Source organism: Aspergillus vadensis (assembly GCF_003184925.1).
Source record: "Aspergillus vadensis CBS 113365 unplaced genomic scaffold BO88scaffold_21, whole genome shotgun sequence".
Classification (NCBI taxonomy): Eukaryota; Fungi; Ascomycota; class Eurotiomycetes; order Eurotiales; family Aspergillaceae; genus Aspergillus; species Aspergillus vadensis.
This window is the reverse complement of record NW_020292059.1, coordinates 524,780-538,286: the sequence shown is the minus strand read 5'-3', so window position 1 is coordinate 538,286 and position 13,507 is coordinate 524,780. Positions and strand designations below refer to the sequence as shown.

The window sequence follows — 13,507 nt, the reverse complement described above, 5'->3', positions numbered from 1 at the left end:
TTTTGAATTTCTCTGTCTCTCTGGCAATCTTTCAGGTCCTCGTCCGGCACCAGAATCGCTCGTGTCGGTTCTCACAGTTCATACACCACCACCATGACCAAGATATTGACCTCCAGCCAAGCTGAGGAACTGTGAGTATATTTATGCCATGGCCTGCCGTACCTTGCTTGCGCGCTTATACGCAACCCAGGCATAAGTCGATAATCGCCTATCTTTCGTCAATAAATGCCTCGCGGAGTTGTGAAGTGCTGCGGGAGGAACTTCAGGTGGACAGTAGTTTCGACGATGCGCTGTGCCGGAAATACGAGGGGCTATTAGAGAAGAAATGGACCGGAATTGCTCGGCTGCAGAAAAAGGTAGGTACATGTGCTTGACAGGGTTGGTCGCTTGGAGTTGTTTCTTCTTTCATCGTCGCTGGAGAACTCGGTAACTAATCACCGTGTAGATCTTGGACTTAGAATCTAAACTCTCTGGCCTCCAAACCGAGCTTGACACTATATCACCTACAGCCCGTTCCACCGGGAAAGATCCGATAAATTGGCTTCCCACTTCTTCCCGACATACATTTGAGTCGCACCGAGATGCTGTCACTTGCGTCGCATTCCATCCTGTCTTCACCTCTCTCGCCTCCGGTTCCGAGGACTGCACAATCAAAATATGGGATTGGGAACTCGGTGAACTAGAGCGGACACTCAAGGGTCACATGAGGCCGGTCTCCGATCTCGATTTTGGCGGTCAGAAGGGACATACCATACTAGCATCATGTTCGAGTGATCTCCAGATCAAACTGTGGGACCCGAATAAGGATTATGCCAATGTTCGGACACTTTCTGGACACGACCATTCAGTTTCGGCTGTGCGCTTTTTGCGACAGACAGATAACATTCTTATCTCGGCCAGTCGGGATGCGACGATCCGGATATGGGACGTGTCGACCGGATACTGTGTTAAGGTGATCGACTCGCAGGGCTCCTGGATCAACGACGTGTCTCCTTCCTTCGATGGAAAGTGGTTGGTGACGGGAGGCCGTGATCAAGCCGCGATGGTTTGGGAAGTCGCATCAGCCAAATCGGTTGCGTCATTAATAGGTCACGAGAATTTCATCGAGTGCTGCGTCTTTGCGCCTCCCTCAAGCTATAAGCACTTGGCCGCTATTGCGGGACTCAAGACAGCACCACCTGCGAGCAGCTCCTCCGAATTCATTGCGACGGGAGCCCGTGACAAGACGATCAAGCTCTGGGAATCCCGGGGCCGCCTGATCAAGACATTAGTTGGGCACGACAACTGGGTACGAGGCCTATTATTCCATCCTGGCGGAAAGTACTTAATCAGTGTTGCGGACGACAAAACAATACGTTGCTGGGATCTGTCTCAAGGGGGAAGATTGGTGAAGACGATCAACGCCCACGGGCATTTTGTTAGTTGCATTCGTTGGGGCCCAGTACCTGTGAGCGATGTTCCAGTGGAGACATCTGAATCGACTAAAAGTTCCAAGACGGACTCTGTCAAGCCTGGGTTTCAATGCGTCATTGCAACAGGGAGCGCCGATTCAAGTGTACGGATTTTCACGTAGTTTCAGAGGTAAATGATTGCATATATCCTAACCTTTTCAAAGACTAATACCAATACGAAGACTCAGATTCATGAAGCTCCTTCCTCCCATCCGCAAGACACATACACACACACACACCCATGTAAATGCAATCCCAGGAGAAACAAGCAAGCCCCGATATCCGAGATCGAGGTCGAGGTCGATGTCTCCAGCCGCAGATCCTTATTTTCCTGTACACAAACAAACACAAACACACTGCTGCTTATGACGGCTCCCGACCAGGAAGAATTGATTGATGAAATGATGAATGAGATTATGACTGAAGCTGAATCTGATACACACACGTTGGTTGTCTAGAAATAAGATGACGATGTCTGAAGTAGGACAAGGGGAGGATCTTAAGAGAGGGAACCTGTCTCACACACACACACACACACACACACACACACACACACACACACACACACACACACACACCCCACAGAGTCATGTCTGGATCAGATTCCAGACATGCAGCACTCGCGAAGCAAAAAGCACAACGCAGTGCGACCTTATCCCACCACCACCCAGACAGAGATGGAGACGAGCAATCTCTTCACGCATCGCATCATCCATGTCTATTCGTCTATTTTTGCATACCCCCTATCTATTGAGCAGGGCACCCGCGTCCCTTGCCGTATTTGACCTTCTATTTCCCCTTCATCTTTCATTCGACTCAAGAGTGCCGGTTCCATCAAGGCGTCCGTCTGTCCCCTTCAGGAAGCATTTCATGGAACGGGGATTTCTCTTCGCAACAAAGGCGCACGGTCTAGACTACTTAGAGAGACTCTGCGGCTTTTCTGTTTCTTTGGCATCATACTTACTACTATCTTGACTGTAAATAGCTTCTCTATCTAGCTAGCTTTAGTGCCGATTGCTTCTTTACATACATACATACATACATTATTGGCAAGGTGTATCTGATATACTCGTGTCCCCTTCCTGTGCTACGGCATGAGTGGGAGATGCTGTGTGACTTGTACCATTCACTCCTTCTGACAATGGCTTATGTCGGATCACCTGTGTCAAGTCTCATTCCTAGGACAAGTCACATTGAGTACGGTGTTTGACTAGACTGCAGCTTCAGAATTAGACGAGGCAGTAGTCAAGTAATAGCATAAATAGAAAGAAGAGTGTAAATTCCGCATCGTTTTGGTACATAGTGTTTTCAGACCCTATCCTTTTCCAGTATTCAGGTTGAAAAGATAAGTTAAGTGTCAGGAAAAAAAGTAGGTCGGTAGTCTACTGCTATTTTTACTTTAGAGGCTGCCAATTAAAGCTGCTCATGTACATTCACGCAACGTATCTACAGAACATAACCTATGTCTTTACTATCATCACAACATCATCCCTTATCTTAGCCTAACCCCACCTTACAGGGTATCCCGCCGACCAAGCAGCCACTCAAGGTGACGATACGACACTCTGGGCTGGAACTGAGGCTGCATATGGCCACTCTGGAAAGTCTCAGCCCACATAAGACCACGCTCATAGTGCTGGATGCCCATGACGCCCTGACCACCTTGCGGGTCATAGCCGTTCTCAATGAAGACTTCATTGTACATGAGGTCCGGGATATCGATGTTGATGGGTGTGCTGGGAGCAGTATCAAACCCAAGCTTTCCATTCCACGTCATATTTTGGATCGAGAGAAGAGTGCCATTGGTGAGGATGACCATGTCATAGTCACCGTTACCGATCAGAACGCGGTTAGTGCCTTCGATGACCTGCGGCAAGACATGCTCGATAGGGTTGGCTGAGTAATCACCCTCCTGCTCGGGCCCGCCGTCACCTCCGACGAAGACGCTCTCCATGGAGCACTCGGACCAGGTGATGTTGGGGGCGTGCATGGCACGCTTGACGTCTGCGCGGTCGAAGTAGATGGTGGCCCCTGCGGGAAGGTAGTCGAGTTCGGTGGGGAAGCCGAGAACGTCCCAGAGGAGGGGGCACATTTCGTTGATTCCGTAGGGGTTGAAGCAGGGGTTGGGATCCAGGACGGCGTCGTTGACGATGTCGAATACATCGCAGGTCGGGTCGCTCCAGTTCATAGCCTTCGGCGGTTGGACTCCGGATGCGGGGAAGACTAGATACTGGTCGATGAAATCTTTGTATCCGCATTGCTCGTGGAGGGTTTCTAGCTCCGCTAGGAAGCTTGCGTTGAAGTTGAAGAGGGCGTTGTTCTTCTGGACAAATGGGACAACGGGTGCTTCTTCCTGCACGTAGTCGAATTGGCCGATACAGGGGTCATAGGCCAGTGCACCTGGATAGTATGGTCAGTCGAGGGCTCGAAATGGAAGTTTTTGTTGGTAGAGAATAGCTTACCTTTCAGGTTGAAGTGTTCTGTATCGTTCTGATCCAGGAAGGCCGCGGAGATGTAAGGAACATAGCGGCCCGCATAGCTTTCTCCAGTAACATAGATTTTGTAGTTCTTGATCCCAAAGATCTGCTGCCAGTTCTTGAAAAACTTCACAAAGTCTTCCGCAATCTCCTCCTCGGACGTGGCGGTTGGGACACCTAGAGAGAACCCCGTTCCCACAGGTTGATCAACCCTAGAAAAAAAAAAAAAAATTAGGTCGATACTCCTCGCACGGACTCTACCAGTAATCCAGGAATATTACACACTTACCACAGAACATTAGTGAGGTTCACCCACGAGTATGGGTTCTCTACAGGTTGGTAGGTTCCGGGCTGCCATACGAATCTACCATTCTCCTGAAGGAAGGCTTCAAGGGAACTGCAACCAGGGCCACCATTCAGCCAGATGGTGATCTCATCCACAGGTTCGCCGATAGTAGGCTGAAAGACGAAGAAAAGAGACCGTGACAGGTTGCCCTTCTCAATAGGGACCAAGCCGGAGTACATCTCGCCCAGATCGAAATGAACATCAGGCAAGCTTTCCACGCGGTAAGCTAAACGACAAAAGTAAGCCAGCTGTCGTGCATTGTCGGACTGATATACGTACGCTTAGTCTTGTTGTTCAAGAACTGATAGTCCTCGACAGGAATGTTCAATGAATGTTTCACAGCGTTAGCGGAACGCTTCCCGATGTTCATGGCGTCGCGAGCTTTTTGGCCAAATCGGCCATGCTTAGCAGCGGAAGCATTATCCGTGCACAACGAGACGGCTAGAACAGCCGTCGACAGCAGACTGCGAAACAGCATACTGAAAGATCTTTGGGGGACGGGCCAGTGGACAGGCGTGCACGAACACCGAGCCTGTCGATGGGGGTGCCGGAGCATTTATATGCGGGTGCCAGTTCCATGCTGCCTAACGATGATGTAGTGTAGCGACGCTAAGGCGACAATGCACACGGAGGGAACCATCTGATTGTCAGAGTGCGCTCACAGATTCAGGATTTGCAACCACTGGTACAAAGTGACTTGTCGGAAACTGAAGGGCGGGGCATAGGCAACGCAACAAGGTGATGGGACCTTGCAGAAACATCTCTGGCGGGGCGTTGCGCGAATAGGATGCAACGAGGAATCACGAAGGTACCAATGAGAAGCTCGCGACAGCTATGTGAGAGGAGAAACAAGCATGATCGCAAGGAAGTTGGAGCGGTTGTCCTCGGAAGAGGCCTCGTGGGAAGATGAATGCGATGCTCATTTCCTAATGCGGGAATACAGGCGGAAACTGCGGGCCTGTAGTGTGATGATAACGATTGTCGGTGACGATATCTCGATGGGGTACCAGGCTAAGCTTCGGCATTCGCTAGTGATAAGAGGCATTAATCAGCCGAAGCCCTGAACACCTCCACTCGGTCTTGCTGGATGGCTGTGATACGATGGATGGTCCCGCCATGTCTCAAGGTCTTGCGGGAGTCCGTCGGGCGTCCGAACGGCAATGGGCCCGAGGGCAGAACGGCAGTCCTGCAGAACAGTAGCGCGCGCAGCTAGCCGATAACCCGAGAACGCCGTTGTAATTAGGACTGGATTGCTTTTTATGACCACTGTTTTCCTGCCCATAAGGCTCGAGTTGTGTGCAAATACTCCGGCTGGAGTCTGCAGACTGCAGAGAGCTACGGAGTAGTTCGACATTAAACGGGAATGGTCCGTGCGAGCTGCCAGAACGCGGGTATCGAGATAAGGCGGTAATCCATAGGTCATGTTATTATTTTGGACTATGGCTATCCTTATTGCGAGATATCGTAAAATATACGTTATTGAAATGGTAAATGGGCGAAATAAGAGAGGTTGATAGTGCGAAATCTGTGTTAGATTTCTAGTCTTGTGTGGGTTGCCTCTGAAGGCATAGGGTAAGGTATGAAATTGGGCCTATTACATAATGATGCTAGATCACAGCTACAAGATAATCACCCACCAGAGTATGTGCTTTTTGATATAAGCTTCATTGTATTCATTTACCCTGAGCTTCTTAAGATTATCGTTCATCGGATCATACCAAGTATGAAACATTCTCCGTACCAGTAGACCAGAATAGAAAAGGAACAGATTGATGGGTTGTCTATGTGAAAGCACATCCATATGGCTAGGGCAACATTTTCATGGCAAACGTCATGTACCAGAAGGGGCAGTTGCAGTTGCAGCACCATCCTGGGTAAAAGAGTCATTGCGCCCATAATAGAACTTTGCGCGTTTCTCTTCAGTATCTTTCCTAATGCTGTTCATATAGTTGCGGAACGAGCGGTTCATTTCCATCACCTTCTTGAAATGATCGCTCTCAACGGTGATCTCACACCCCTCGGGGCAGTCATCGCTCCCACGCACATCGTATTCAGCCAACGCGATGGCAGTCTGGAGGGCGTTCCGAATCTCACGCCCATTCCAGTCCATCGCGCTCATCTCATCCCCCATGAGAAATTGAACGCAGGCCGGGGTGACACGAATCTTGCCTCTCTGTTCCACGCGCAGCTTGTCGATAAAGTTCCTCCAGATCTTCTTTCGCTTTTCCGGGTCAAGCTTTTCGAAGCCAATGATGACGTGAACCCGGGAGATAAATGCTTCATCGATATGGCCAACCCGATTGGTGGTCAGGAAAAGCAAGCCTTTGAAGAATTCCATCTTTCGGAGGAAAGCTTTTAAGAATACAATCAGTGACTATCTGTCAAACGTTTGATCGAGCGATTGTAGAGTACGACTCACCAGAAACTATTCCATTCCGGGCAATATCCTTGTGTTCTCGACGTTCGAGAAAAATGTCGGCCTCGTCGAGGAGTAGAATTGCTCGCCATCTTTGAGCAAGTGCAAACCAACTGGTAAGTTGAGTTTCGATTAATTCTTCCTTCGTACCTAGGTCTGCTATTGTCAGACTGATCAAGGGACGGCCGGTGTTCATGGCAATTGATTCTGAGTGTTTATCAATATTACAGTGATCGTTTCGAGGGCCTTAATAGACTAACTCACCAACGGTATAGGTCTTCCCGACTCCAGGGGGCCCTGTAGTGTAGTTACAAAATCAGCTTGGACGGACATAAAACCGCGTGAAGAACTGCCATTGAGCACACAACTGACCGTGAAGTAGAACCACAACGCCTTCGCCTTTATCCTTGATGAAGTCTGCGGACCAGGGATTCTGCGTTTTGATTTGACGATCTGACAGGGCTTTGATGATCTCAAGGTTCTCGGGTTTTATATTTGCATCCGGTATGGAAGTCGCCTCCTCCAGTTGCTCTGCATAGTCAACGTTCACAATCTCTGCGAATCATGGTTAGCATGGATGCCCTTTCCCCTGCCTTCCAAGATTTATATTACCCCAAGTTTTGGTCGACAATGCAAAAGCACCCATGACTGGACATGTCATAAATAGGTGATCATCGGATAGTAGTGATTTCGAACTTTCGCTGGCAAGCAAATCCAGCGGAAGCATCGAAGTTATTGGGTTTTGATCATCTTCGACTTTTACATTCTTGTTGCTACCCGGCATCCAGTCAAATATCCAGTCACTCCTGGGGAACTCAACCTCAATATCACAGTGCCCGATTATAACGGGTCCATCATACTGTAGGCGATCAGTACCCTCGTCAGTCCAGATGGGCTTGAGATAAGTTACCTTTCGTTTCCCTTTGTCCATAAGCCTACCACTATATCTCATGTACTTATAGCCACTCCATATGATGTCCCGGACTAAGCCGCCCCTTTGCTGGAATGCAGCCCGCCTTTTGCCATTATCCTGGCTGTCATGGAACTGGCGTGGGAAGACGGGCAAAGTGGTCACAACCTTCTCACCGTCAAAAGCCTCTATGGACAATTGTCGAGGTGCACGACCAGTAGCTTGTTGGTGAAAGCTGTTGTCTTGAAACACAACGTTCACCATCCAGGCCTCTTCTACATCATCGGTCTCCTCTCTATACTGCACGCTTTCGATAGCGCCACCAAGCCATATTTTGTCGTGAAGGAAGTAGCACAATGATCCCGGTTTCAGAAGATACCATATGTCCTCGAATATTACTGTAGGGGTTTCTTTCAATAGTCGCTTGTCAGCCGGAAGTACCATACGCTGGACCATTGGTTCCAAGAATTGTAGCAGCACATCGAGGTGACGGCACTTCTTTAAAAGACGGGCGTCGGACTTTGCGGCGATGTTGGTGTCTAGTCGGTCCCTCAGTTCCCTCAGCTCCTGGATGTGATGAAGTAGCGCCCTATAAGGCTCATGGACTGTCTCCTCGTCACCGACCAGGTTTTGACTGCTGTTCATTAGCCCCCACGCCCAGTGCACCGCATTCTAGACTTACCTCGGGTAGTACTTGACGACTTCTCGAATGGCATCTAGGAGCGACAGCGAGTAAATGATCATTCTCGCCTTATTCAAGCTTTTCACCTTCATGAAATCCAGTGAAGGCGTTCTAGCCTCTTCTGGCCTACCATCACGACGCAGCTCGACGTCAACTTTTGTCGCTATTTCAAACACACAGGAGGGCACCTCTGTAGGGGAGGGCTGCTTGGGGTCTTTCATAACTTTAAGCTGCAGGGGGGCATCGTGGGTCTCTTTAAAATCCGGACCGTCATAATTGAAGCAATCATAGGTATACTTGATGGGCTTGAACAAAATTTCCGATTGTTCGTTCTGCTCCGAACCGGGCAACGTTGCGCCATCTCCTGGTGTAGAACGTTCCGCATCGTCAACAACCACAGCAACGTGTGAGGTCTCAACACCTGTGAGAGTCATGTTAAAAAACAGGGTTAGATATCCGTTTGTGGTAGAATGACTCTGGACAGAAGCTGCTCAAATGTGATGGCGAGATGGGGATAGACAACGATAGATGAACCGATTCCAAAGCACTGGGTGCTGGTTCGGGATTACAGTTCTGCGGAGAAGTGTGGTCTATTAAATGTACGCCGCATCCAGAGCGTACTTTTTGAAGCGGTACGTACCCTGGCGCTCAGAAGATTGATTGACAAAAGAAAATATGTGATGATGTGGCCGTATCAAGGTCGGGAGAATGTCCTCCGGATGGCCAGAGGGAAGGTGAAGAGACAGTACCGCCATACTCGGCGAGTCAACTATGGGCTAAGTACGGAGTATGTTCACCAAATTGCCACTATCAGAATCAACAGCAAAGCACCCAATTACCGATGGTTGTCCACAAACCTCCCCATATTGCTTTTTTTTCTTCGGGTACTCCTGAATTACCCGAAAAACTCATAGGTCAGGGAACTACAAATGAAATATTACTGAGTATTCAATGGGAAATATCATGATACTTTCGTATATGTTACCTTCATTTACTCAGGTTGGCGGGTTTTAGGTCGGGGATCAAATCTCAACCTGCTATTTGGCGACGTCTGGATGTCGATCTGTCGACTTCTGCTCCACCTTTCAGCTCCCTGCCAGCTCGGATCATTCGATTCTGACATCTACTCCATGCGTAGGTAAGGTTCATCCCGTGCTTGATAACAATAAGCACATCATACTACGTGTCATGCAGCGCTAACCGGAGTCACTCCGAGGAGCTAGAGTCTTTCTTGAATGTCAGTGGCTGACCATACCTATCAGTCCTCATGCCTGCGCACGAACGAGTCCAGATCCCGGGAACTCCGGATTTAGACCTGTGCAAGCTTTTGATAGGGCAGAAGTGAACTGTTATGCATCCTACACATGGCTGCAAGTGTAGCCTTAAGGTGACAAACACCTTACCTTCAGCTGATGCCTCTCGGGAATCGGGGATCGGGGATCAATCCTCGCACGAGCGGGGAAGAACATACCATACGGCTGAGAATCACCGAAAAGCGAGGGTATTGCTTTTTCGGCTAGTCCCAAGTCAGTAGTATCTAGGACAACATGATCTCTGAGAGGGAATTGGGTATCAGAATGGGCATCAGGGGAGTTCGAACCTCAGTGAACTGGTAATCTGTCTGGCCAGGTGACCCAGTCTGTCATATTCATATATTCTGCCATCTGACTTGCCCATGATCCAGCTCAACATTTCTGATATCAATTCATCAGAATTAGACGTCAATACCTTCCTGTGTTGCCATGGATCACTTCAGGCGTAGAGCAGGCGAGGCTATAACACATGTCCGACAGTTCAGCTCCAAAGCCAAGAATGAACAGCCCGAGGAGCCATGGGTGTGAGTGACCAAATCAAGATCGAGAAATCTACATCTTGGGAATGAGGACACGCTGACGGATGGCCCGATAGGAAAAGCCTTGATGAGCATGTCAAGTGGGAGGTTAAGGAGGAGAGTGAGGGAAGGAGGTTGTTCAGTGAATCCACCGACCAGACAATTCGCTTATATCGGGATGGGTCACTGCCCAAATACGATTTGTAAGAGAGCAATCACTTTCTAGTGCCGGCTTCTGACTCTCATCAAGATCCTCCTCGCCCATCGCATTTGATGAATCTGACGAACTCAAAGAAATAACCAAGGAGCTCGAAGAAATGTGGAAAAAGGCGATCAAAGATCTTATCGAGAAGCGTGGGGATGATAATAACGACCTCGCTAAACTCATCAACGATCCCACCCCAGAGAGGCTTGAGGCGGTTGTGCGCACAGCGCAAAGTGAATTGGAGGCAAAGACGCATACAAAAGTGGGGAGGGCGAAGGGATGGTTCGTTAAAGTGGCCGGACGAATCAACAACCATAAGTACCTCCTTGATATGCTTCCTTCCGGCGACAGGTACACCTCAGTCTTGATCGGGGGCTTAACTGCCTGTATTAAGGTCTTTAATTACCCTTCTTCTTAAGCCTGAACATCGCGAGACTGACACCTAATCAAGGCTACACTGGAGCACGAAGCAATTGCAGAGTTAATCTCCGACTGTCTTGAAAAGCTCTCTGATAAGACTTACAAGCTGTCCAAAGCTATTCGAAACTCGAAGCAAAACGATTTCATTAGAACCCACATTGTGAAGTTCTATAAGACGTTATTTGGGCTCTTGGTTTCAATACTCGACCACTGGTTACTTTCACGAGCTAAGCGCTTCAAGAATAGTCTCGGGAGCAGTTTCCAAAATCAGCTTCAATGCTCGATGAACGACCTTGACTATCATGTGAAGCAATTGAGTGAAGAGAATAACTCCATAATGATGGAAAATATGTGTTATGATTTGGGACAGTTGGTTCAGGCAATCATCGTTGGCGGGTATAGTGAGTCATGGCCGACTGCCACCAACGCCAGTAATCAGTTTAGGACGCCTGGTCAAGTTTTGGCGGTTTCTGAGAGCCCTTCTGCCGCTCCATATGTCATTCGTGGTCTGCCTGATATCCCTGAATCTAAATTAGCAGCAAGCGTGGCGCCAGGCATACAAGACAAACACAATGACCATTACTGGTCTACTCAGACCATTTTGGAAGACACAGCATGGATGAAAGAATATGTCTGTTTCGAAAGGGAGGAAAATCTACTAGAGGAAAGCCTCTACGGATCCACAAACCCCCAGGTATACTCTCGTTTAGTGCACTGGGCTCAATCGAAGTCATCCGAGGCACTATGGCTTGAAGGCCCGGCAATAATGGCTGACACGACCCCAAACACACTGATAACAGCGCGCATTGTCGAAACATTCCGAAGGCTTCACGTCCCTATCGTTTCATTTTTCTGTGAATATGACTCGAGACAGTACAACACATTCTCCAATCCAGAAGAGCTATTGAAGATGGTGTACTCGTTGACATCTCAAATGTTAGCCTTCATTCAAGATAATCTATCCTCTGTCTATGATTCTGAAGATTTGCCGGATTTCTCTCCCGCTCGAATTCGTCGCCTTACTACGGATCCTAACTCGCTGCCCGACGCAATTGCTTTTTTGAAGGACATAATTCCCTTGGGACCACCGATCTTGGCCTGCTGCATTGATGGACTCCAAATCTTAGATTGTCCGGAACAGTCCCGTTGGTACCAAGATTGTTTGACGTCCTTCATTCAAGTTCTAGGAACGACCAAACCCCCTCAGCCGCGCATAATGAAGGTATGGTTTTCCACTGATGGATACTGCGAGGCCCTTCAGGTTGCCGTTAATGCCGGCTGGATTGAAGCCGATATTACAAATAGCGAGGACGACACAGAGCCTCTCGAGATAGATCACTTGATGTAGCCCAGGGGTATTTGGTCCTTTCTTTTGTATCCATATCACACATATCAGACACAATCTGGTTTGTGGGAGCATCTAGTGGAATGTGTTGATGGAGTCAGAGCAGCTTCCTTGGGTTGAGCAATATTACACAGACCTGTGGGTCAACCCTTACTCACATTTGCGGGAGATGTAGTAGATATCTACACTCCGTAGACTTATCCAGTAGAGAGAAAGCAAAGCAATGAACCACGGGGTTCTAGTATAGCCCACTCAAGGCTAGGTCAAGTGCCAGATAAGGTAGGTGTTCATCATGCTAACCCTACTCATCTGCTCGGAATATTACTCGGACTTCCTTCCAGGAACTTTTAGGTTAGACTTTAGACGGGAAATAATCTTATCGTTCACGGACAGCAGTCAGCACCAATTAGCATCGTGGAGATCAGCCAACCATGCAGATAAATCCCATTGGGACTGAGATGGTCTCTAACCTTCTTCACAATTATTTGTTTGATAAGACGACAAAGAGGGGCGTAAAATCAATTCTTTACTGCCAAGACCGTTGGCTCCCGTCAGATGAAGACACAGGTGCTTGCTTCTGTGTGTCTGATCTTTGCACAACGACCAAGTCGACAAACAATATTGCAGACATTCCTGAAAAAGTGAGGAGTGTGGTGCTGTGATTTCATCGGAGATGTTGATAATGAGGCTGTCCTCTTTCGATACAGTATTCGCTGAACTAGCATTCCTCGGTGGACCTGCCCTGTCTCATCCAAGCCCAAGGCATTGAATTGTTGTTCGTGCATACTCCGTACGTACTGGCGCAAGTAAGCGTGGGTATTCTCCATACAAGGTGTCATGGATAGCGAATAGCATCTAATAATGGGTTTTTACATTGCAATCGGTTAAATGAGGCCGACGCGGAATACCCCATTTGGACACCCGTCAATTCCAGGGATATAATTCAGAGGCTGAAGGTCATGCCAACTCAACTGTATCAAGTGGGGTACACTGCACTGCGTGTGACGGAGCTACCTAGCGTGCACTAGCTGGCTGCCTCGCACTGGCGGCGGCGTGTTGCATCTGACGCATATCATTCAGAGCGCGATTACTCTTTCTGGTAGGGAACTCCTTCCTTCCTCCCTATTTTTCTCTTTACACCCAATTAATGTCTCGCAGGGTACCTCGGGGCTTGGAGAAATATTACCACAGAGTCAAGGAATTCATGGGAAATCATCAGTTAAGGAAAACTGCCCGAGTGTATCTCTTTTCAATGGGGGAATGTCGACCCCGAACGCAAGGCTGCCCGACGCATGAGATGTGACAGATTGCTATGAATGTAGCGGGGTTTAGTGACACCCGCATGAAGTTCTTCCTTCTGTGGATCTGTCTCATCTTAAGCCTAGGCACGTCTCTAATCAAGTCTATTCTTATAAACAGCCAAA

At 48.5% G+C, this 13,507-nt stretch overlaps 4 protein-coding genes across 4 annotated transcripts; 2 read left to right on the top strand and 2 right to left on the bottom strand.

Annotated features, from left to right (window-relative positions):
* Window positions 1-2,027, top strand: BO88DRAFT_406905 (WD40 repeat domain-containing protein). The gene is made up of 4 exons (XM_025707277.1): window positions 1-131; window positions 191-356; window positions 446-1,581; window positions 1,634-2,027. Exons 1-3 carry the CDS (start codon window positions 94-96, stop codon window positions 1,571-1,573), a joined length of 1,332 nt encoding a protein of 443 aa, XP_025560230.1. The 5' UTR covers window positions 1-93; the 3' UTR covers window positions 1,574-1,581; window positions 1,634-2,027.
* Window positions 2,028-2,888: 861 nt separating this feature from the next.
* sxa2 (putative pheromone processing carboxypeptidase (Sxa2)) lies at window positions 2,889-4,752 on the bottom strand (the record flags this gene model as incomplete). The annotated part of the gene is made up of 4 exons (XM_025704180.1): window positions 2,889-3,851; window positions 3,914-4,140; window positions 4,218-4,500; window positions 4,554-4,752. The coding sequence occupies 4 exons, from the start codon at window positions 4,750-4,752 to the stop codon at window positions 2,965-2,967; spliced, it is 1,596 nt and encodes a 531-aa protein (XP_025560229.1). The 3' UTR covers window positions 2,889-2,964.
* Window positions 4,753-6,105: 1,353 nt separating this feature from the next.
* Window positions 6,106-7,243, bottom strand: BO88DRAFT_346660 (P-loop containing nucleoside triphosphate hydrolase protein; the record flags this gene model as incomplete). The annotated part of the gene is made up of 4 exons (XM_025703346.1): window positions 6,106-6,626; window positions 6,694-6,840; window positions 6,955-6,987; window positions 7,063-7,243. Coding segments are annotated over 4 exons (882 nt in total), but the record flags the coding sequence as incomplete, so codon positions are not given.
* Window positions 7,244-10,024: 2,781 nt separating this feature from the next.
* Window positions 10,025-12,086, top strand: BO88DRAFT_456285 (uncharacterized protein; the record flags this gene model as incomplete). The annotated part of the gene is made up of 4 exons (XM_025710916.1): window positions 10,025-10,119; window positions 10,191-10,316; window positions 10,364-10,712; window positions 10,770-12,086. The coding sequence occupies 4 exons, from the start codon at window positions 10,025-10,027 to the stop codon at window positions 12,084-12,086; spliced, it is 1,887 nt and encodes a 628-aa protein (XP_025560227.1).
* Between the last annotated feature and the right edge of the window lie 1,421 nt (window positions 12,087-13,507).

What these genes read in the sequence shown, in the direction of transcription:
- BO88DRAFT_406905 (XM_025707277.1), top strand. Translation starts at nt 94, where the DNA reads ATGACCAAGATATTGACCTCCAGCCAAGCTGAGGAACT. An exon ending in TCCAGCCAAGCTGAGGAACT is followed by an intron (nt 132 to 190) that starts GTGAGTATATTT and finishes TACGCAACCCAG; the next exon opens with GCATAAGTCGATAATCGCCT. An exon ending in TTGCTCGGCTGCAGAAAAAG is followed by an intron (nt 357 to 445) that starts GTAGGTACATGT and finishes ATCACCGTGTAG; the next exon opens with ATCTTGGACTTAGAATCTAA.